General features: G+C 43.6%; 1 protein-coding gene across 1 annotated transcript in view; it reads left to right on the top strand.

Moving 5' to 3' along the window:
- ttc33 (tetratricopeptide repeat domain 33) overlaps positions 1 to 25,251 on the top strand; it is a 34,901-nt gene that overhangs the window by 4,068 nt on the left and 5,582 nt on the right. The window contains exons 3-4 of the mRNA XM_083641420.1: positions 5,954 to 6,035; positions 12,317 to 12,448. Coding sequence (XP_083497546.1) covers positions 5,954 to 6,035; positions 12,317 to 12,448 — 214 coding nt within the window. The remainder of the gene's footprint in view (positions 1 to 5,953; positions 6,036 to 12,316; positions 12,449 to 25,251) is intronic.

Consider the following 25,251-nt stretch of genomic DNA (forward strand, 5'->3'; position numbering starts at 1 on the left):
AGTGATTTTTTTCTAAGTAGACTAGTCAGCCGGTTGCCCGAATGATTAGTCGACCAGTTGGTGTCAAGAAAGGCCTATATTCAAATTAGGCTGTAGTGTCTGTGGATGGGCTTAAAAATAAGGCTGTAGGCTTTTTATTTTATTTTTAATAATGATGAGAAAGCACGAGCTGTGCGTTTTTTGAGGCAGAACGCTTTAATCCATTTCTTGTTAAATTGAGAAAAAGGGAAATGAGATAAAAACAGGTCTTCCTATTCTCTCTCTTCTGTTGCAACCTTGGCCTGGTTTGCAGTTTCTGCATGACGACAACTTCTGCATTAATGATGAAACTTTAATACAGCATATTTAAAATAGCTTTCCACACAATCTTTATTCAATTGGTCGAATGAAGCAACTTTGGTGTTATGTCACACAAACACAAATAGGCTATAGCATGCAGTGTCACTCTGTGCATGTTTGGAATATAGATTGGTGCCTTGTGTCAAATGTACCTTACATGACAATGACATGCTTTGGTCATCAAAATAATTCAAGTGGAGTCAAATGGGTTGTTGACTAGTCTGGCCCGTCCATGATCTGCAGTCAACATTATGAATGAATGATGATCAAAAATAACATGTGAAGTGGTAGCCTATCTAGCTGCATTTAAAAATAAATAAAAGACTTGCAGCAACCTGTCGAGGCTAACATGGTGAGACATTGGCAGAACAAACCAGTTGCCTGTAGGCCTATGTGACTTTGTTCTCTATAGATAGACACAGAGAAAATCAAATAGGCCTCCTCATTCAGGAACTGTTATTTGATATTTCTTCCATGATAATTGACCTTTTCAGCCAAACTCACCATCACTTTGTGAAAACCCTCGTCCAGTACATGCAGCGCTGTCGCCCTCAGTAACTGCCCTGTAATTGTGTTTGCGAGTAGAAAGTGGATTCTGCTGCGGAAATGATGTCTCGCTGGCCCGTAATGGCTGCTGAGGGGTTTGAGATGGTGTCTGGACCAGGATGTCAGCCAGGGCTTTTTCTGCTCTAACCACATTGACCTCTGATGTCAGTCTATCATTCATTATCCAGGTTTAGATGTTCCTGATGTCACTGAAGATCTCCTCCATTACCTGTGTTGTGAACCGATTCGCCCTTGGGTCACGTCGCTTGGGTAGGTGGCCTATATGAGGGTAGACTACAATTTTAGGGCTGGGTTTAAAAAAAAAAAACGATATATGGATATTTATCGAATGAATCAATATTCATTTGAAGGAACTGATATCGATAGAGAAATCTCAAAAATCTTTAAAGTTACCAGCCAATTAGAATTTCACCTAGCCAAAATGTTTTTCTTGAAATAAACCAGAATATGAGTGGGTTAATTTAAGCATAAGTATCAGTAAGTGGCCCGGGATTCTCAAAGCCTGTGTTGAGAGGGTCATACGAACAAAAATGCACTCTTGAAGCTAAGAAAATCCAAAAACATTATTGAAAGATATTCCATATTCCAGACTGAAATGTTATAACAGAAGTGGAGTATTGGCCAGAATTACATGAACATTTGGACACTTATTCAGCGGGTATCTTGCATGTTGCGTTCAGGTGCACTGTAAAAAAGAAAGAAAAATCAATTCCAGCGCGGGCCAAACAGATGGCGCTCGCGGGGCCGCATGTGGGCCGCCAGTTGGATGCCGTTTAAACGACCACATGACGATCAGGTAGTAACTCTAGAAATCCAATAATAATCAGTTTATTAGTGTGCAATGTAAACGCACTCAATGTCTTGTAATGAGGATTAGAAGTCACGGTTGTATTTGTGTGCATTGTGTTTCCATAGGCCTATGGGCTCACCAGGCAGCTACAGTCAACATCTTGCTAGCATTTGGCTGATTGTCATTTCCCACCCTGTCTAAGATTGTGCCCCATGTATGGGATCACTATTTATTTACACATGCACAAATCTACTGTGCCGACCTATCCATCACGTCACGCACAGAGCTATCCATCACTGTCACACACAGAGCTATCCATCACGTCACGCACAGAGGAATGTTAACTGGGACGAATGACCCGCTGTCATCGAAGAGAACATTTCACAGCAAAAAATCAAATAAATAATGCATAATTTATGTCAGTGCCCTGGTCATTTAACGAGCATTGACCATATCTAGCTCAACCTTTGGCGTTCACACAGATGTGGGTAATATTTGTAATATCCAATATCTTCTAAAGGTCCAAATGTTTCTTGACATTTTGTAGTTTAGATAGGCTTATGACTCCACCCTGGTTTAGTGTTGTTGTTGCCATAACAAAGTATTGGGGATGTTGTTGACTACCTCTTCATCATCATACCGTCAAATGCTATTGCCACAATATGGACACCTTTCAACACTAGACCACAATGCACATTATCTTTTCTCTCTCTCCCCCTGTTGCCTGTATGACACAACAAGTGATTGCAGCCTCCTATTTTTAGAACTTTCTTTCTTTCTTTCTTTCTTTCTTTCTTTTTGTTTGTTTCTGTCCCTTCTCTTACTGATCAGTCGATTTGTGACGTCAGGGCTGGAGAGTCGTAGGCGTCACGCGGGACATTGCTTAATTTCCTGACTTGCGTTTGCAGTGCCTGTTGCCTCGTCTGCCGTCGAGACGATTTCCACACAAGCCCGGTTCCGTTTCCTCACTTGTCTGTTTGTCTGTTTGTCCAAGGCCGGCATACAGTTTGCTCTAGCTTGATCCTGGCTGTATCTTTAATCAGAGCATAGTTTTACAGCTAATCAGTGTTGTGTTATTGGTTAATGATCTCTCCTCCCTCCAGTTCTTCAGGATATCCGTCTCCATAAACCGAGGCTGTATTGACTCGAGGAGGAGATGGTTGTTGGAGTGAAACAGAGCATAACTGTGTGCTTGTGTGTTAAAAAAAATAACATGGCTTATAATAACTATGGAATGATTTGCCTATCTAAATGCGTTCAGATTTTGGACCCTTGGACTCAAAAAGCCCCCGCGTGTGCTTAAATTTGCTCTGCTTGTCCTCAAACTGTACGCTCACACTCAAAAGTGTTCTGCTTGGACAGATTTCCTGCACTCACACTCAAAAATCCTCTGCTCGCACTTACATTTGCTCTGTTTGCGCTCAAACTCTGTGCCTGCATGCAACTGTCCTCCCCTCCCGCTTCAAACTGCTTCTGTGCGCTCTTGCAACTTCCGCTCTTGGATCTCTTCTCTTCGCTCAGATTTGTAGTGCAACAATCCTGTCCGAAATCCACAGCCAATAGAATGCCAGGATAGTGTCACATGATCTCCGACCCCCAGCGATCATGTGACACTATCCTGGTATTGAAGCATCCAAAACAAAGGTTTACACGATTAGGGATGGGGCCGATCCGATCCAATATCGGTATCGGGTGCCGATATGGCACTAATTCACGGATCGGATCGGATCGGAATTGGGAAAAAAAAAAAAAAAATATATATATATATATATATATTTTTTTTGCAATTCCAGCGCACAGCTGGCCGTAATTTGTATAATAATGTATAATAGTATCCTTCTTTGCCTTGTATATTTTCTTAATTTTGTCTGCTTTTTGCAAGGTATATTTTAAAAAAAAAACTTTAATTGGCCAAATCTTTGCCTATACTGTATATTCAAGAAAAATATTGGTATCGGCATAATATCGGTATCGGCAGATATCCAAATTCAGGTATCGGAATCGGATCGGAAGTGAAAAAAGTGGATCGGTGCATCCCTATACACGATAGGTCAGCAGCCTTCAAGTGTTTGAAGTGAGACATTACAGCGTGACTCACATGTATGACTCATGTCCAAATCATTTATTATGCAAAATCCTGTTTATTTATTGACCTCTGTGCTTGACTGAGCGGGAGTTGACCTCTGTGCTTGACTGATCAGGACTGGCTACCCAAGCTCAGTGTGCCCCCTCAGCTCAGACATGTCACATATCTAATAAGAGGACCTGCTTGGGTTGTGATGGACTCCTGCTGGAGCACCTCGCTTGCTCTGTGCGGCCACTCTGATTCTGACAGACAGCTGGAGCTGGAGAGGATTTTAAAGCACACACTTAAGACATTTCCAGACATGAACTCTGGACTGTCCGTTGAATCAGGTCCGGGCATTCCCCAGAGTTACGCTTACAGAGAAGAGGCATCGCTGTTTCCACACAACATGAGGAACATCTCCAGTGTAGAGTAGAGAGTCGGGGGGAAGGGGGGGGGGGGTTGATGTGGGCCAGACTTTTAATAACGTTTGTCAATGTAGACTACATCAGAGATGTACAAAGCAATTCTCCACTTCCTGAAAAAAATAATACTTCATTCTGTCAATAGGTCAGATGTCCTATGCACAATGTCCAATACTGTGAAGCAGGATGACCCTCACGTACAAAAATGAAGGTGGTGTGGTGCGCGAAGCTTTGCAGAAAGGCGAGCGTTTTACACCATAAGGGACATTGTTTTAGAGAAACTAATGCTATTGTACTGTTTATTAAGAGGTTGGATTAGTTTAATTTATTTTATGTTCAATTAAGTTCAGTTTAAGTCAATTAAGTTAAGTTTCTCTGTTTTATCTTTGTTTAACCTGCCAAGGATCTTGGCTGGCAGCCGAGCCAATAGAAGATGGCTGCATCTGTACGGCTTTATAGCCTCAGGAGCGAAGTGTGTCCCTTTTCTCACCCAAAGATCACTCAATAAAACAAAGACCAGTCACTTTGACTTGGACTGCCTTAACAGTAGTAGAACTCCTTTTCTCAGTGGAAGAGAAGGTAGTCTCGCTGGCCAGCCTCCTCTCCCTTCCGTCCGAGGAGTCTGGCGCCGCAGGTCTCCATAACTGGGATAAACCCTCCTCTGCTCTACTCTGCTCTCCCATTGGAGCGACTGTTTCGGTGGCAGCCGGATGTCCGCTCCCGGCTTATTACAAGCTCTGTCATTGGCTCCGACCATGTCAATCAGAGCGGCTTCCGCTCCCTCCTCCCTGTGTGTCGCTGTAAATGGTGCCCTGCCGCCTCAGTGAAAACAACAACGCTAACTAGCTAGCAAGCTAACGGCAGAAACCTCCACGCTAGCTCGTTGCTACACGCTGAAAACGGCAAGTTGGATTGTTTGAAACTATTTTCCAAGGGCACTGCCGCTAAGCGCCGCCCATCGCAATCCCAAAATATGGAGACCTGCGGCGCCAGACTCCTCGGACGGAAGGGAGAGGAATCAGTCAGATTCCATAGATGTTCTTCTCCATTTCTCTCAGCCTTCCAAACATGGAGTGCAAGAATGTAAAGGCATCAGGGAGGACTTTCCCCTCTATAACAAGCACATGCAAATGACCATGATGAGCTGTATGAGAGCCACTGAACACACATATTGATCTGAAGACAGAGACAATGATATAGGGCGTGTTCAATTCATTTCATGATTTGATGCAGTGTTTGCATGATGCAACAACACTAATAACATGCTAAGTGAGGAGGCTATTCATTGGTGCTAATGTAGAATGTCACCATCCAAGTTACGCAATGTCAACACAATCCATTTGACTAATTCAAGGTCAAAGCTAAGCCTGGTTTTAACCTAACAGAACACAGAAAACACAATATATATGTGTGTGTGTGTGTGTGTGTGTGTGTGTGTGTGTGTGTGTGTGTGTGTGTGTGCGTTACGGTCGCATTTGAATGTGTCTATTATCCTTAATTCGGCACCCTGCATAACTAAATAGCGTGACGTAGCATTGTGACTGTCACACTGTGTGTTTGTGTGTGTGTGTGTGTGTGTGTGTGTGTGTGGCGTAGCAGTGCGACTGTCACACTGTGTGTGTCTTTATGCGTGTGTGTGTGTGTGTGTGTGTGATGTAGCAGTGCGACTGTCACACTGTGTGTGTGTGTGTGTGTGTGTGTGTGTGTGTGTGTGTGTGTGTGTGTGACGTAGCAGTGCGACTGTCACACTGTGTGTGTTTTCTGCAGGCACTGGGAGGCCGTCAAGAAGTGGGACGAGGCCATTCAGCTGACTCCTGACGACGCGCTGCTGTACGAGATGAAGTCTCAGGTACGTTACAGTACAATGCTGTTCTCTTCTCTGAGCCCCCAGTTCTGCTGGAATATGGTTAAAATATCCTCTACCTAATATGACTGGATCATAGTGTCTCATGTTTCTCCTTTTTCCTCAGTACAAAGTGTGTTAAAAAAAGGCCTCCAGATAGAATGTGGGTGCCGTCAGAGTTTGGGTGTGTAGATTTGGGTCTGGCTCTGGGAGTATAATGTGTTGTGTGTAGTCAGGATGTGCCTTGGAAGGCATGGCCAGCACAGAACCAGTCACGTGTGGCCACTTGTTTGGAGAGCAGAATGTTTGGAGCTGGAGATTTCCAGATGAACTCTTGACTAAAGCTAAAGTGAAGTGTTCCCATCAAGTTAGGAGCTTTGGACTTTGTCTTAGTCTGTTCCTTTCGCTTCCTCTTTGTATTACCACATCTGACTGTCTTGTGTCTTTCTTGTCTTCCAGTCTCTCCTCTGCTGTTTTTATGCCTCCGCCGGCGATAGCCAGGCCGGAGGCATTATGGATCCGGGTTGTCCACCCGTACATCCATATGTCCGTCCGTCCGTCCGATGTTCGTTAACGCGATATCTGAAATTTACTTGGACTCAAGGATGAACTGATTATATTTTGGTGGTCAAAGGTCAAGGTCACTGTGACCTCTCGAACACCTTTTTCAAGCTTGTTAACGCAATATCTCACAAATGCCTTGACGGAGTTTCATCAAATTTGCCTCAAACATCGACTTGGACTCAAGGATGTACTGATTAGATTTTGATGGTTAAAGGTCAAAGTTCAAGGTCACTGTGACCTCACACACCCAATTTCCAAGCTCTGTAATGCAACATCTCAGGAGCGCCTTGACGGAATTTCTTCCAATTTGCCTCAAATGGACTCAAGAATGAACTACAGTAATGGCAGAGGCATAAATCCACGGTGCGGTCGTTCTAGTTTTTTCTAGCACAGGCATCATTGAAAACATAGATACTCCCATTTTCAGCTGGGGAAAGTAGGAGATTGAGAAGACATCTCCAGTAGATAGCCCTCTGATCCACCTTGTCTCTCATTCATTCACTATCTGTAGCACAGGTTATCTAACTTATAGCCATGGGTGGCTCAGTGGTTAGCGCCACTGCTGCCTCACAGCGAGAAGGTCCCGGGTTCGAACCCCTTTCTGGGTGCTAGTGTGGGTTTTCCTCCGGGTGCTCCAGTTTCCTCCCACCATCAAAGACAATGTATGTTAGGGTTAATACCCCTGTCAGTGTGTGTGTGTGAGGCACTGGCAATTCTAACTGGAGTTTCCGAGGGACAGCAGTTGAAAATTAGCCATCTGGCTAACACTGGCACATTTACAGTAACGTTCATCATTAATGTGCATTGTCCCTCAAATAAAATAAATAAATAAAATAACAAAAACACGACATTTTTCTGTCCGCCATGATCTATTATGGGATATTTGAGAAGGAAATCGTTACAGGACCAGTCCTGGAAAATCAACCCTGGCACTGCTGACAGAAACATGGACGTCTGTTTGTAGGCTGTTCAAAACGACATTTCCTCTCTACTTATTAAATCATGTTGACCATGTGCTGTGTTTCATTACACAGGGTTAGGGTCAGATCTCTAGTGTTGCTCTGATCACATTCCCGTCACTGGGCCGGATGACGAGGACGGCGAGGCTGCTGACATTGGCTGTTTACTTCCTGTCATCACTGTTTACTTCCTGTTTAACTCAATCAGCTCGTGCGTGATGCACCCGGCCAGCCCCCTGCCTGTCTGGCTGTTAGTGGGTGTGTGTAGACTGGACTCTGCTCTGGAGGAAATTAGCCTTCATCACCTCTTACTAGCCATAATGATGTCAAGCTGAAGAGATCATTGAAGATGCTGTAGATTTAGCCTAGGAAAAGTGACATGCTTAACTGAAGTTCTAAGTATCACAGCATATTTCTTCTGAGCAACTGATCCTCCAGCTGTTTCAGAATACATTTCTTATCCCGTTCCTGTTGTGATATGGGACTTTGTCTTTGAATCTCCTTTTGATTTGAAAGGATGTGATGGATACTATATACTACAATACTATATACTATTATACTATATGTGAAGATGGGCAGATACAGTAGGCTGATATCAGACAGAGTTGTGGTTGTTTAGTTAGTGTGGAGATGGGCAGATCAGATACAGTAGGCTGATATCAGACAGAGTTGTCAAGTCGTTACACTCAATTTCCATCTTCAGTCTGACATTGCTTCCAGTCTAGCCGATTTCCGTGGGGGAGGGAGATTCCACATATCCGCCTGAAACTGACCAGGATCAGTCAACTGAACTCGGTTGAGTGGGCGGAGTCAAAGGTCGGGACCCGGGCAAACGGGGGCATGTGTGCCATGATAACAGGTTTCCTTGGCATTAACGGGAATAGAAGGGAAATGGTGAGGGGAGTTGCACAGGCTGTAAGTATTTGCGATGTCAAATGCAGTCAGAAACATAATTGCCTTATCGTACGACATACATTCAAACCCTTCTAAAAGAAATAAAAAATGACAATGTGGTTATGATAACGTTAAAAGAATGGACTCTTTACTTTGGATTCTTTCATTGAACAACAAAAAAGCGCTAATAATGCACGGTGTGTTCAGAGCATGGTTCAGAGAGACGAATAGTTATCTAAGCTTTTTGATTAAACTAGTCTTTAACACATTCACTGCCAGCTGTTTTTTTTTTACTGTAGGTAGCTTCTGCCAGAGGGGTTTTTTGAGGATTCTGGCTCATCTTTCAAGACCTGAGGATTCTTTTCTGCTAAGATTTTGTGAACACAAAATATCTAAAAAGAACTAATAGAATGTGTGCTTTCTCTGTCTAAAATAGTTAGTTTGTAGAGTTAGTAGTTATGTAGGCATTAGCACTTGAATACAGCATGGTTTCAGCGTCTGAAAATTTAAGCTGAGATAAATAGCTTTTTGTGAAATTCGATAGAACAGTCACTTTAACCATTCATTTTTGGCATCAGTAAGACGTCAGACATCTAAACAATAGTTTTGAACAGTAATTTCCTCCATAACAGCAGGAAACACCCCTCTCCTTCAAACTCCTCCCTCCGTGTGTGTTCTTCTTGGCTGCAGCGGGCGTGTCACAAGCTCGTTTCTGTTGCTGCTGTAACCTCGCGTCACCAGGCTCACTGCTTTGCTGCTGCTGTGCCTGTCTGCTGGCGGCCGCTGGGCAAGTCTGGATGGGCTCGCTCGTTTCTTGGAGTTTCGGTTGAGAGCTTTGATGAAGCTTTTGCGATTCTGGTCTTATTTATGCTGCGTGTTTCAAAGTGTCTTCCACCCGTAATCTATTATGCAAATTTGCAATCCCTCACCGCCAGCAATCAGCGCGAAAGCGAAAGCGTTTTCGCCAATCCATTCTACAGTATGAGAATGGTTTCATCGCGCGTTCCCCTGCAGTTTTGGCTCTGCTTTTTCTAGTCTGGGAGAGCACTGTCGCCACTTAGTGGGTCAGTGGAATGGGTTGTACACGTTCGGTGGCTCCAATATTTATATAAGAGATGTAAAAGGGTTAGATGCACATCCCACGGTCAAAAAATAATAATTCTTTTTTTTGACGTATTAACACGTCATTGGCAGTCAACCGTTGGATTTTTTTTGACGTATTAACACGTCATTGGCAGTGAACGTGTTAAAAAAAAACGTTTTACCAATTTATCAATTTATTGACTTATTCATCCTTTATTTATCCAGGGAGCCGATTGAGATACAAGATCTCTTCTTCCAGGGAGTCCTGGTCAACAAGGCAGCATGGCCGTTTGACAAAGAAAGTCAAAACAGTTTCACATGTAATTCAACACATAAAGACTCCATAGGGGAGGAGATAGAAGATAGTACCAACGATTAGTCCATTTCAAATCAAGGTTACATAAAACAGCACATTTTTGCCTTTAGAGCAGTCTGTACTAGGGATGGGACCAATCCGATCCAATATCGGTATCGGGTGCCGATATTGGCATTAATTCACGGATCGGATTGGATCGGAATCTGATTTTTTTTGTTTTTTTGCAATTCCAGCACGGGCCGCTGGCCGTAATTTGCCCATGTATAATAGTATCCTTCTTCGCCTTGTATATTTTCTTAATTTTGTCTGCTTTTTGCAAGGTATATTTAAAAAAAAAAATCTGTAATTGGCCAAATCTTTGCCTATACTGTATATTCAAGAAAAATATCGGTATCAGCAGATATCCAAATTCAGGTGTCGGAATCGGATCGGAAGTGAAAAAATGTGGATCGGTGCATCCCTAGTCTGTACAAGACCTTTAGAGGTAGTCAAAGAAGGGGGTGCTTCTGAGGTAAGGACATTTTGCAGCTGGTTCCATGGCCAAGGTGCTGAAAAAGAGAAAGCCGTTTTACCTACAGTAGCTCTGAGTGCACCATCCATCTTAATGTTGGATAACGTGTCATCTTATCTTGCCGTCTTATTTCTGATGAGCTGCATGTTTCAGTGTGATTTGTGAAAGCGGTTTACAGTGCGTCATGGGTTATGTGCATGATGGTTTACAGTGCGTCATGGGTTATGTGCATGATGGTTTACAGTGCGTCATGGGTTATGTGCATGATGGTTTACAGTGCGTCATGGGTTATGTGCATGATGGTTTACAGTGCGTCATGGGTTATGTGCATGATGGTTTACAGTGCGTCATGGGTTATGTGCATGATGGTTTACAGTGCGTCATGGGTTATGTGCATGATGGTTTACAGTGCGTCATGGGTTATGTGCATGATGGTTTACAGTGCGTCATGGGTTATGTGCATGATGGTTTACAGTGCATCATGGGTTATGTGCATGATGGTTTACAGTGCATCATGGGTTATGTGCATGATGGTTTACAGTGCGTCATGGGTTATGTGCATGATGGTTTACAGTGCATCATGGGTTATGTGCATGATGGTTTACAGTGCGTCATGGGTTATGTGCATGATGGTTTACAGTGCGTCATGGGTTATGTGCATGATGGTTTACAGTGTGTCATGGGTTATGTGCATGATGGTTTACAGTGCATCATGGGTTATGTGCATGATGGTTTACAGTGCGTCATGGGTTATGTGCATGATGGTTTACAGTGCATCATGGGTTATGTGCATGATGGTTTACAGTAGGGATGTTCATCAATTATCGAAAATCGATAATTGATCGTTAAGGATTGGAATCGATCCTGTGGCATTTGGATCGATTTTTTAATTATTAAAAAAAAAAAAAAAAAAAAATTTGGACTAGGTTTGGGTGGAATTCGTTCCTCCTCGCCCCACTCCATTGCACAGCCGACTAACGTGAGGTGGAGCTTCATATAGTCTCTAGTTTTCTGGCTGGGCACGGGCCTTTGTGCCAACAAAACTGTTTTAAACATGGGAAATTCACACCGGCATGCGCCGGGGACAGCAGTGTTGGAGAGGAGACACATTGAAATAAAGAGTTCATTGAGGAGAACACGTTGTCTTTCGTATTTTCTGCCATAGGCATTCATTTTGTAAAAAAAAAAAAAAAAAATATTAAAAATTTTCTAATTATTAATATGATCGATAATCGATAATTGATCGTTAATTTTCACCGATTATCGATTTTGGAAAATTTTCAAAATGAACATCCCTAGTTTACAGTGCATCATGGGTTATGTGCATGATGGTTTACAGTGCATCATGGGTTATGTGCATGATGGTTTACAGTGCATCATGGGTTATGTGCATGATGGTTTACAGTGCATCATAGGTTATGTGCATGATGGTTTACAGTGCGTCATGGGTTATGTGCATGATGGTTTACAGTGCGTCATGGGTTATGTGCATGATGGTTTACAGTGCGTCATGGGTTATGTGCATGATGGTTTACAGTGCATCATGGGTTATGTGCATGATGGTTTACAGTGCATCATGGGTTATGTGCATGATGGTTTACAGTGCATCATGGGTTATGTGCATGATGGTTTACAGTGCGTCATGGGTTATGTGCATGATGGTTTACAGTGCATCATGGGTTATGTGCATGATGGTTTACAGTGCATCATGGGTTATGTGCATGATGGTTTACAGTGCATCATGGGTTATGTGCATGATGCGGGAGATGATTGGAGAGCCTGGAGAGGCTATCCATCGTCATCTTCTGCAGTTGACCTACAGAAGCCTTCTTGTGATGCTCTGTTGTTCCCATAAGGAAACGTATGTCTTCTTGCTTGTGTCACAGGTCCGGGTCGGCTACAGAAGCTGCATCTCTCAATGTCCGTACAAAATAGAATTGTATTGTGCTCGTACCTCCAGGTGCTGACCACCCTCCAGGAAGTGTTCCCGGCTGTGAAGGCCGCAGAGATGGCAGTGAAGCTCCGCTCCCTCTGGTGGGAGGGCTGGCAGACTCTAGGCCGGGCCCAGCTGAACCTGGGAGAGGTGGACCTGGTGAGTTTGGCTGCTACTACCGCCTGAATAGACTGTCCCAACAGACACTCTGTAGTGTTACATAACCGTCGATGGCATGTCACACATACTACTGGGTCGTCCACTAATCAGAAGGTTGGTGGTTCGATCCCCGGCTCCTCCAGTCCACATGTCGAAGTGTCCTTGGGCAAGACGCTGAACCCCGAATTGCTCCCGATGGCTGTGCCAGCACCCTGCGTGGCAGCTTGCCGCCTTCGTTGTGTGAATGGGTGAATGTAGGCACATTGTAAAGCGCTTTGGATAAAAGCGCTATATAAATGCAGTCCATTTACATACTAGTCGCACTCGCTTGTGATGTTCATGTTCACATCATTCAGATGTTTGAAATTGTAATGCACTTTGCCTGTTTTTGAGGTGGATTATAAACCGTTAAAGATAATTTCACTCAAAAATGAAAATACAGCCATATACAGTATCTACCGTAAATTCCGGACTATAAGACGCACCGGTGTATAAGCCGCGGGACCAAAATTGACTATTTTTTTCTTCTATAAGCCGCACCGGTCTATAAGCCGCGGGTGTTTTGATGTTTAATTACCATATGAAAGGGTTCGTGCACAGAGAGGAATGTCGGGAAAGCGATGGCTGTTTGGGGAAGCTCCCATTTATTAACATTTCAACAAAACAAAACAAAAGTCAGGTCACTAATCCCCAGACAAAATCACACAACAATAGGCTATATGTGCAGCAAACCTGTAACCAGAGAAGTCAAGTCACTAATGCTCGTCTTCCTCTTCTTCCTGCGTACTGAAACCACCAAAGTCCTCATCTTCAGTGTCGGAAACGAACAGGTTCAGGGTGGCTTCGTCAACCACTCTCCTCTCTCCTTCATTGTCACTCAAAACCAACGAACTCCTCTTCATCTATAGCTGTGTTTCCATTACAGTTTTTCGCAAAAGAATTGCGATATTTCTACAACTTCGACAATGTACAATTGCGACTTGTAGGCGTTTCCATTGAAGTTGCGTTTGAGTGATTCCCCGTTGCAGCAGCTGCCACAGTGATTACGCACGGGGATCTGCCCCATATCCCGTCCCCTGCATGCTCAAATCCAACCAATGGTCAATGGAAATCCCAACATGAAGTTACAATGCATATAAACGAGCCTGATTATCAATTCAAAAGAAAATGAGTCGCAAAATGTTGCTGGCTGCGTGAATGCAGTCAGCGCGACAGGCAGAGGAAAAAAGGTAGCCTAATAGCCTACAACTGGTCCGATTTAGAGATGGAGGGGGGAAAAGGCTGATTTGGTTCTATAATTGCACCTGAAACGTGTGCAATGTATTAGCCTACTCACAGTCACTGTATTCACTTCAGACAGCACCACCGCACCAGTGTGTGCTTTTCATCCTCTCATCTCGCCGCTGTGCCAAATGCGCGCACACAGGCAGCCTGCTGTCACCATGGACCGATTTCTGCCATTAAACATTATCTAATTTGCCCGGCTACGCTTTTGCACAACACTCGTCTTTCTGCTAGGTAGCGTTGCTTCAAAGTTTTCCACTTGCTGCGGAGGTTTTGACACGGCTATCGAACCTTACTTACCAAACTTATTTTCCGCTCCTTTTGCAAGGGATAATATGGGTCACATGACGTGCAAATGCGAAAAATGTGTTTCCATTACACTTTTGCGATAAACTGCTATATCGACACGTCTGAAAAACCACCTCATGATCATCTACTGCTCGTTCTCATGCTGTCGAGAACGAGCAAAGCTTTTTTTTGGTGAAAGAATCCTCCAGGGCGCTTCTTGTTAACAGTCCGAGTGAGTGGCAGGTCGAACGTCAAAGGCACTTCATCCATATTTATGATCTGCTCCGGTTCGATGGAATATTCCTTGATCTTCCTTTGTGTGAATTCGCCGAAGTTTGTGATTTTCTCCTGGTAGTCGGGGGAGGGAGTTGATGGGCTTGTGGCCGTTTGCTTACCGTAATTACCATATGTAAGTGGTCACGCACAGAGGGGATTGTCGGGAAAGAGATGGCTGTTTGAGGAAGCTCCCATTTACCGTATTACCGTAACATTTCAACAAAACAACATAACACAACACCACCGTTGTTTATTTTTACAGTGCACACAGTGTCCGCGGTGTGGTGAAAAGAGGGCAAGAGAGGAAATTAAAACAGAAGTGGATTTATAGTTAGAAAGAGTGCTAAAAAAGAGAGATTTTTTTTTTTTTTTTTTTTTTTCTGAAAAAATCCATAGATAAGACGCACCGTTATATAAGCCGCAGGGGCCAAAAAACGGGAAAAAAGCCGCGGCTTATAGTCCGGAATTTGCGGTACTCACCCTCATGCCAGTGGAAGGTTGGGTGAAGTTTTTGAGTGCACAAAAAATTGTGGAGTTTTCCAGTGAAACAGAGTTACAGCATTCTCCTGAACAATTGAAGTGAACCAACGTTCAAATGTTTATTAAAAAAAAGTGCCTCCATACTGCTCAACTGGTGTAATCAAAGTCTCCAGAAGATCCAAGATGCCAAGTTGACTTGAAAACACGTCATTTACACTCTGTTCTTAGCTGAAATCTTCACTGTAGCAGTGGGCTGAAAGTCCCGTTTTCACTTTCAGCTCACAGCTACAGACAAGATTTTGGCTAAAAACAGGGTGTAAATGACGTCTTTTCAAGTCTGCTTTGCATCTCAGGGCTTCTGGAGACTTGGATTAGACCAGAAGAGCAGTATTGGGGGGGGGGGGGGGGGGGGTTACATTTGAAAGTTGTTGGTCACCATTGACTTCAATTGTTTAGGATAATGTTGTAACTCTCTTTCCCTGAACCACTCCATTAATGTTTTGTGGACTGGAACAACTTCACCTGACCTTCCGCTGGCTTAGGGGTGAGTCGATAATGACCAACTTTTCATTCTTGGGTGAACCTATCCATTAAAGTGGCACGTGTTATTGTTCTTTTTTGGTCCTGGCTGAAAACCCATTAACTCATTCAGGGCCAGTTTAGGACTGCCAATATTTAGCACAGGCCAAAGATTTTCATAATTGTTGGTCATCTTTCAAGACCCACAGTAAATTATCTATTAGCACCAGAGTGATTTGCAATACCTCAAAATGAAGATGTACGTCTCTGGGTTCACCAGGAAAAAAAAAGTTAGCTTTTAGCATGTTCTGTACTCTACTTATATCCATTTATATACACCCTGTTTTCACCCAAAATGTCTCTCTCTCAGATGACAAACAGGAGCAAATGCAATTTCTGTAAAATATACATTCTCAAGCAGAACTCGCTCTCAATTCTTTTATTTTGAACTGTATTGACATCAGACATGTAAATACTATTCGTTATGACACAAATGAAAAAAAAATATATATATATATATATATATATACACATGAAGTGCTTTTTTTTTACATTCAACAATACTGCAGTGTGAGTGAGTGTGCAGACAGACACACAGACAGACAGACAGAGAGACAGACAGACAGACACACCGACAGACAGACAGACAGACAGACAGACAGACAGACAGACACACACACACACACACACACACAGACACACACACACACACACACACACACACACACACACACGATCCCCCTTCGTTGCGTGATTTCTAACCCCACATAGGATAAGCAATAACCACGCCCTGTGGCGCCGGGATTGGCCAGGAGCAACACTGGAGCAGAGACACTACACTGGAGGGCACGCAGTCCAGCGATTTCATGAAGCTCTTGAGAACGGGCAGCGGGCTTCTGCCTGCCTAGCTGTTCGTGTGCTGCTTGTCCATGTCTCCCCCTGTCATATTCTTCCTGCTATCGTTGCCGTTTTCCCCTCGGCTATTCAACACGTCCTCACCGCCCTCTGATCACTGCTGATCGATCATTTCCTCATTCCTCCGATGATCAAACGCATCTGTGGATTACTTTCTCCGGTTTTCTCCGGCTGGCACACAGGAAGGCTGGCACACAGGAAAGCGACCAGCTCCTGCAGCGCGCGAGGGGCGTTTCAATGGGGTTTCTCCTGTCTGCACAAGGCAAGCTCCTTATCCATTTTCTGATATTCCTCCTGCTCAATTTCAAAACAACAGCTGCGGTATTTGTTTGTTCACGTGTTGTCTTAGATGATAGGGACCTGATACCATGTGACAGGCTGGGGAAGTGTTTTAACTACGCCCTGCAGTAATAAAAACAAAAACACGTCAAACACGTCATTGGCCCTCTGGGCTATTCCTGATAAGACGTCAAAGACGTCATTGGCCCTGAATGAGTTAAGATGTGTCAGTCATCTCTTTGAAAAGAGATGACTGGACAAAACGGGACAAAACGAGCGTCCCAGGCCGATACTAGTTCGCTTCCAAAATTATAACGAGAGGCAACGGGTGCTTCACGCCGCCTGGACGAAGAAAGACATTCGAGTGAATGACAGCAGGATTTACTTCGACGAAGATTTCACCACTGAAGTGTTTAAGGAACGGGCGCAATACAGACAAGTGAGGAAACAACTTCGGGAGAGAAAGATCAAGTCACACATTGTCTTTCCTGCAAAGCTGAAATTATTTGAGAAGGATGGAAAAATCAAGATGTTTGACAATCCCCGAGCAGCGGCAGAGGGTTTACGGGAGTACGGAGTCCGTATGGATGTTCCAGACAGGGAGCCAGACTTGGAGTCGTTGCTGCATGCAGCGGGCTGGGAGACGCAGCACACGCATCGTTCCAGGAGAGGAGCGTCTGCAGGTGATCTGATGCTGGGCGTAAAGTCACTACTTGATTCACTGGGGCGACACGGTGACGGGAAAGCAAAGCAGTGAAAAGGTACGAGTGGAGTGTAAAACAGAGTCCAGGGAGCATGTCTCCTGCAGTCATAAAACATTGTTGTGACAATTAATGACGGTGCCAATTGGAAGTCAAATCTTCTCAAGAACTGACTGTATGGAGTACAAACTATATGATTTTGAATATGATGTCGATGCGGAGAGTCACGTGTTTAATTCTATTTGTGATACTTGTCAATATTATACTGATGAACACCTGAATGAAAATATAGAACTGGAGAATAAATTTTCGTTAATACACTTCAACTGTAGAAGCCTCTATGCTAATTTCACTAAGATAAATGACTATTTAAACACATTTAAAAGTAAATTTAAGTTGATAGCCTTATCTGAGACATGGTTAAATCAAGTTAAAGGTGTTGATTTTCATCTGGATGGTTATGAGTTGCATTACACAAACAGAACCAATAAGAGAGGAGGAGGCGTGGCTCTGTTTGTGCACAGTGACTTGAAATGCAAGCCTGTTGAACACATGACAACGGTGATTGATGATGTAATGGAATGCATTACTGTGGAGATCGAAATGGAAAGGAGGAAAAATATTTGTGTTACTTGTGTGTATAGAACGCCAGGGTCAAATGTGGAAACATTCAATGAGGGTTTGGAACGGTTACTGGATGGCCTAAATGAAAGTAAAACATTAATAATCTGTGGGGATTTTAATATTGATCTTCTGAATGTATCTAAACATAAAACAACATCAGATTTTCTGGATGCTTTGTACAGTAGAGGGCTTTACCCTTTGATCACCAAGCCCAGTAGAATTACATCGAGCTGTGCATCACTCATTGATAATATTTTTATAAACATCATGGAGAATAATGTCAAAAGTGGGCTATTAATAAATGACATAAGTGACCACTTACCTATTTTTGTAACATATGATTGCGAAACAAAGAGAAAAAAAGTGGAAAATGTCCAGAAACATACTAGGGTTAGGACTGAGACAGCAATAAACAAGTTCAGGGATGATCTCTCAAAGGAGCAGTGGAGAGGGGTCTATGTAAATGAGGTAAATTCTGCATATGCGTCTTTTTTAGATATTTTCATAACATTGTATGACAAACATTGCCCAACAATAACATGTAAACAATATAAAGGCAATTTTAGTAAAAAGCCTTGGATAACGAAGGGATTACAAAATGCATGCAAAAAGAAAAACAAACTGTATAGAGACTTCATAAAATTTAGAACAATGACAGCTGAAAAGCAATATAAGGTTTATAAAAATAAGTTGACAATTATAATGAGACAAGCAAAGAAACAATATTACAATAAAATGCTTAAAAAAAATAAAAAAAATATTAAAGGTACCTGGGATATTCTAAATAAGGTAATGGGCAATAAGTCTGTGTCCACAGAATTGCCCAGTCATTTCATTAATGACAATGATAAGGTAATAAAAAACATGAATGAAGTAGCAAATGAATTCAATTCTTTCTTTGTAAATGTTGGTCCTAACCTCGCCAATTTAATTGATACTCATAACGATGTGCAAGGCGAAAGTGTCCGGAATGGAGAAAGTAAAGTGTTGCAGTCTATGTTTCTGGATGATGTGTGTGAAAATGATATCAAATCCATAGTAGCAAAGTGTAAAAATAAGACATCAACTGATAGTGATGGGATAGATATGACTATTGTGAAAAAAACTATTGATGTCATAAGTAAACCTTTATGTTTTATTTTCAATCTTTCTTTTCAAACTGGTGTTTTTCCAGATAGCATGAAAACAGCTAAGGTGATTCCACTTTTCAAAACAGGAAATAAGCACAGTCTTACGAACTACAGACCAGTGTCTTTGCTTTCTCAATTCTCCAAACTGCTTGAAAAACTGTTTGTACAAAAACTGGATGCTTTTTTGGATAGGAATAACTTGCTGAGTGAGAGTCAGTATGGTTTTAGGAAAAATCGCTCCACAGCTTTAGCATTAATGAATATAATAGAAGAAATTACAACGGCAATAGAGAATAAAAAATATACAATAGGGGTTTTTATTGATTTGAAAAAAGCATTTGACACCATAGATCACACTATTTTACTTTCTAAGTTACACATATATGGGGTGAGAGGAGTAGTTCTGGATTGGCTGAGCAGTTACTTGGATAACAGACAACAATATGTACAGTTTGCTGGTATTACATCAGAATGTTTGAAGATTGAACTTGGAGTTCCACAGGGCTCAGTCTTGGGGCCAAAACTCTTTATTTTGTATATTAATGACATATGTGACGTATCAAAATTGTTGCAGTTTGTTTTGTTTGCAGATGATACAAATTTTTTTAGTTCTGGAGATGATTTAAAAACTTTGACAGAAAGTATTGCAAATGAAATGGTCAAGCTTAAAAGATGGTTTGATGTAAATAAGTTATCATTAAATCTGAAAAAAACTAAGTTTATGGTTTTTGCGAACAGAAAAAAAGATGAAAACGTCACATTGTCCATAAATGGAGTTTATATTGAAAGAGTGTCTGAATTTAGATTCTTGGGAGTCATAGTGGATGATAAATTAAACTGGAAATCTCACATTGCACACGTTAAAACAAAGTTGTCCAGGAATATTTCTGTATTGAACAGAGCAAAATACGTGTTGGATTATAAGGCGATGAGGATTTTGTACTGTTCGATTATTTTGCCTTATTTTTCTTATGGTGTGGAAGTGTGGGGCAACACATATCCAAGCAACATAAAGCCATTGTTTATATTACAGAAAAGGGCAGTAAGAATCATTCATAATGTAGACTTTAGAGAACATACCAACAGACTGTTTATTAAATCTGGATTAATCAAACTTAAAGATTTAATTGAATTACAGACACTGTTAGTTTTGTACAAAGCAAAACGCAGTATTTTGCCAGTAAATTTGCAAAAATTGTTTGTTTTTTGTTCAATGGACGAGGACAATAGAAGGAAATATCATTTTAAGCATCAGTATGCACGGACCACCTTAAAACAGATGTGTGTTTCAGTTACAGGTATCAAACTGTGGAATTCATTACCTAATGATGTAAAGGCTAGTTTAAGTGTTTTTCAGTTCAAAAAATTGTATAAACAAAGAGTATTTAGGCAATATGAAATTGTTGCCTAAATGTCATAGATATTTCTAATATTTGTAAATTTTGTTTCAAACTCGCGGCTCATAACTTTATTTGTATTTCTTCCCATATGAGTTATAAATGTGCTGTCTTATTGAAATGTTGTAATTGGAATCGGCAGACCATTTAATTTGTTTATTTAAGTTTTGAATAGGGGGCAGGTAATATAAGTTTTTCTTCTTCCTGCTCCTTTCCGGCCATGGAATGTATATTGAATTGCATGTATGTATTATCATGTATGTAACATCATGATCGGAACAAATAAATAAATAAATAAAATAAATAAATAAATAAATAAAACGTACTTATCTTTCACTTTTTTTTGTTGAATCCCTGTACCGCCTCGGAGATGAAGTGCCTCTTTCAAAGCAGGCCCAGGGGCCTGGGTCACAGCACGGCCCAGGGGCCTGGGTCACAGCACGGCCCAGGAGCCTGGGGCACAGCACGGCCCAGGGGCCTGGGTCACAGCACGGCCCAGGGGCCTGGGGCACAGCACGGCCCAGGAGCCTGGGGCACAGCACGGCCCAGGGGCCTGGGTCACAGCACGGCCCAGGAGCCTGGGGCACAGCACGGCCCAGGGGCCTGGGGCACAGCACGGCCCAGGAGCCTGGGGCACAGCACGGCCCAGGGGCCTGGGGCACAGCACGGCCCAGGGGCCTGGGTCACAGCACGGCCCAGGGGCCTGGGGCACAGCACGGCCCAGGGGCCTGGGGCACAGCACGGCCCAGGGGCCTGGGTCACAGCACGGCCCAGGGGCCTGGGGCACAGCACGGCCCAGGGGCCTGGGGCACAGCACGGCCCAGGGGCCTGGGGCACAGCACGGCCCAGGGGCCTGGGGCACAGCACGGCCCAGGGGCCTGGGGCACAGCACGGCCCAGGGGCCTGGGGCACAGCACGGCCCAGGGGCCTGGGTCACAGCACGGCCCAGGGGCCTGGGGCACAGCACGGCCCAGGGGCCTGGGTCACAGCAGACACACGGCGGATTGCTTCAAGTGGCACAGAACAGGCCAGGACGTGTGCGTGTATGAAAAGCTGCTGATCATAGCTACACTGTTTACCCATTTAGAAAGGCTTGAACTCAGATCCCCGATAGCTAATGGCGCTGTGTGTGTGTGTGTGTGTGTGTGTGTGTGTGTGTGTGTGTGTGTGTGTGTGTGTGTGTGTGTGCGTGTGTGCGTGTGTGCGTGTGTGCGCGTGTGCGCGTGTGCGCGTGTGTGTGTGTGTGTGTGTGGATCCCACATGTCCCGGAGCTACAGAGCTGTCCTACCCAAAACAACAATGGGAAGTGTTGAAAGGTACTTGAGCTAAAGCTAAGCCAAATATAGACACACCTCCATATATAATGAAGGTAATATAGACACACCTCCATATATAATGAAGGTATTGGGGAAGGAAGAAAAAAAAAACAGGACATCTATTTTTAGCGAGGCGTGTTCAGTCGAGTGGTAGAAACGGTGTGCATCAACATGTTTGAGTAGACTCTGTTTGTGCAAATGTGAGTGCAGTGATTCCCCATGTTCTCTTTAATAAGTGTCTGTCTCCCTCACTCTAGGGAGAAGTGGAAAGTACCTACATAATATATAGCGGGTGCCATAGCTTGTTATTTTATTGTTTGTCACTTACCCATAAAACCTGGTATATAAGAATTATAATACATTCTTTATGCCTCCGCCGGCGATAGTTATGTTTTCTGGTTGTCCGTAAGTCAAATTTTGCTCAAACATCCACTGGACTCGTACGTACGTACGTCTGATGCTCGTTAACACGATACCTCAGGAACGCCTTGACGGAATTCCTTCTAATTTGGCTCAAACGTCCACGTGGACTCAAGGGTGAACTGATTAGATTTTGCTGGTCAAAGGTCAAAGTTCAAGGTCACTGTGACCTCACCTCACCACCGCCCGTTCACGCGATAATCTCAGGAACGCCTTGAGAGAATTGTTGTCAAGGTCACTGCTGCGCCCTCACGTTTGTCCGTTCCATAAAGGAAGGGGGCGGGGCTAGGTAAACGGGCCGTAGCTAGGGATAGGAAGGTCGTAGAGAGTTGCGATTCGAGGGGTGGGTAGGGGGAGTGGCTAGGGGGATGTGGGTGGTGGGAGGGCGCGTGGTGAGGGAAGGGGTGGTGCTAGGTGAAAGGGTCCATAGCTAGGAATAGGAAGGTCCTAGACCAGTGGTTCTCAAATGGGGGTCCGCTGCACTTTGCCAGGGGGTCCGTGAAAAGTTTTCAGGAAAATAAAAATAAAAACTTTTATTGTGTGCAAAAGCTTCATAGTTCAACGAAAATATTGTATGCTTTAAATCTAAAATGGTTCATGGATTACATTCTAATCTAACAAACCTATCAATGTAAAAGTCAAGCACGTTACCGTGGAAACAATTAAAGCTTAGCCCAAAATCACAAATCAGAATGAGGGCGTCCCAGGGAGATTTTCTATCTTGTAAGGGGAGAACCTCTGTCCTAGACAGTCTGGGTTCGAGGGGTGGGTTGCGGGTTAGTGGGTGGTTTAGGGTTAGGGTAAGGGTAGGAGCATTTTGGCCACACCACTGTGGCCATGTGGTCTGAGTGTCCGCCCTGAGTCTGGGAGGTTGTGAGTTCGATCCCCGGCCGAGTCATACCAAAGACTATAAAAATGGGACCCATTGCCTCCCTGCTTGGCACTCAGCATCAAAGGGTTGGAATTGGGGGGTTAAATCACCATGTGATTCCCGAGCGCGGCGCACGCTGCCGCTCACCGCTCCCCCAGGGGATGGGTCAAATGCGGAGAACAAATTTCACACATTGTGTGACAATCAGTGGGACTTTACCTTTACCTTACTGTGTCGTGGGCTACAAGCTATGTGCTTGTATGAGTCTGACCAGACATGGATGTCTGTAGACTGCAACTTGACTTGTTTGCGGAGGCATACAACCACGAAGGCCGCGAGTATAAAATGCAACCTTGCATAAATGTTTAAGAAGAAACCCTTTCTCGAATAACGTGACGCCGATACCAGTGGTGCGATTCGCTTTATTTCAAGATCTTTTCACAAGAAAATATCTCAAAATATGGAAAACTGAATTGTAAACAAGTGGGTTAACTTGCACCATCGGCTGATTTTTGTGCCCACTTGATTTGACATCTTAAGACGTGATAATAGACTCAATGACTTGTTAATGTGCACATTTTTGCAGTGTAGTGAAAGTCTTCTCTCTGCTAAAGCCATTGTGGTCGAGCACCAAGAAGAGACTAGAGGGGAAATGACCACAGCTCCTTTTTTACTGTTCATCAGATGCTTTCCTGTTTGATGCGTGACACTTGGCTGGCCTGGTGTCAGCTGCAGGCTGGCCAGAGGGCTTTGATGCGTGACACTTGGCTGGCCTGGTGTCAGCTGCAGGCTGGCCAGAGGGCTTGGCTTTGACATTTGACTGCTTTTTCATATGAGGAGTGGCTCACTGCATCACAGTGGGTCTCAGGCCATGTTTAGACGACAACGATCTCTGCATAAAATGGCAAACTCTCGTAGCCTCCTCGCCTCTGATTTTGCCTTTATACACACAGACGTTTGTGATAACAATCCGCGTGCAGACTGAAGCCGCAGAAAAAACTCAGAGCCACGTCAAGTGAGCCAGAATAACATTGAAACTTCTGGTTAAAACCTTCACAATAATGGCAATCAAATACACTAATAGCCTTATTGATGCATGTTGCATTGTTTTTGGGTGTGATCCGAAATACACAGAACACATAGAACACAGACAATTAAAAGTCAATTTTAACCCGTAGTGAGTCGACAATTCCGTTTTTTTTTTTACCCAGTTATAATTTACTGTTTTTATTTTGAAGGTAAAAACGCCTAACTTTATAGGATTTTAAATTAATTTTCCACACGATATAGAGTGACACAGAAGTCATGAATGGTGATGAACTGCTCCAGATTGGTTAATTACAGAATAAAAACCCAGTAAAGCAACATAAAAAAGACCCGTTTTCTTTTGCAGCACTTGGGAAATCAATGCATGTGGCCGTGAGTTGAGGATCTTCAATTATTTAATGCGGGAGTGATCAATTAATATGCGCCAAGTTAATAGCGGGCACTTAACGCAGATGATGTGTTTTTAGTAACTTGTTATCCTGTTGTTGTTTTTTTTCCAGATTTTTTATCCCCCATTAGTGCTAATTTATATTTATCCTGGTTGCTGCTCCACCCTCTGCCGATCTGGGGAGAGCTGAAAACTGGCTCCATGCTTCCTCCGAGACATGGGCAGTTAGCCAGCCGCTTCTTTTCACCTGACAGAGGAAGCTTCACCGGTAGGACATAGCACGTGGGAGGATCACGCTATTCCAACGAGTTCCCCTCCCTCCGAACAGGCGCCCCTAACGACCAGAGGAGGCACCACATCACTAGCAACCAGGATATTGCATGTTTTGGTGAAGGGGGTTCCTATATGAAGGAAACCCCCGGGAGGCACGGGGAGAACATGCAAACTCCACACAGGAAGGCCCTTTTGACGACCCCACCCGGGCGGTGGGCACTCGAGGACATGCGGACGGGCACGCATTCCTTCAGCGTTCACAGCGTCCCAGGTGGGAATCGAACCCAGGACCTTCGAGCTGTGAGGCGACAGTGCTTACCACTGCACCACCCCCCATTATCCTGTTTGTTGAATGCCACTGCGATTCACTTGTTCCATCAGGCTTGGGCTAGTTGAATGCTCCTATTGTCTAGCATTGTCTTCCATGGCAAAGGGGGGCTGTGTCGTCACCTCAATCACGTTTCGCCACTTTACACAGTGACGGTAAGGGCGGCCTAATCAAATAATTCCACTCTGGGACCTGTTTGCACTTTTTTGCATTTTCAGGCCCAAAGAAGGCCGTTGCCGTGGAAAAGGAAGACACTAAAGCCCATGG

The sequence above is a fragment of the Poromitra crassiceps genome (genome assembly GCF_964638095.1).
Source record: "Poromitra crassiceps genome assembly, chromosome: 8".
In the NCBI taxonomy this organism is placed as follows: Eukaryota; Metazoa; Chordata; class Actinopteri; order Beryciformes; family Melamphaidae; genus Poromitra; species Poromitra crassiceps.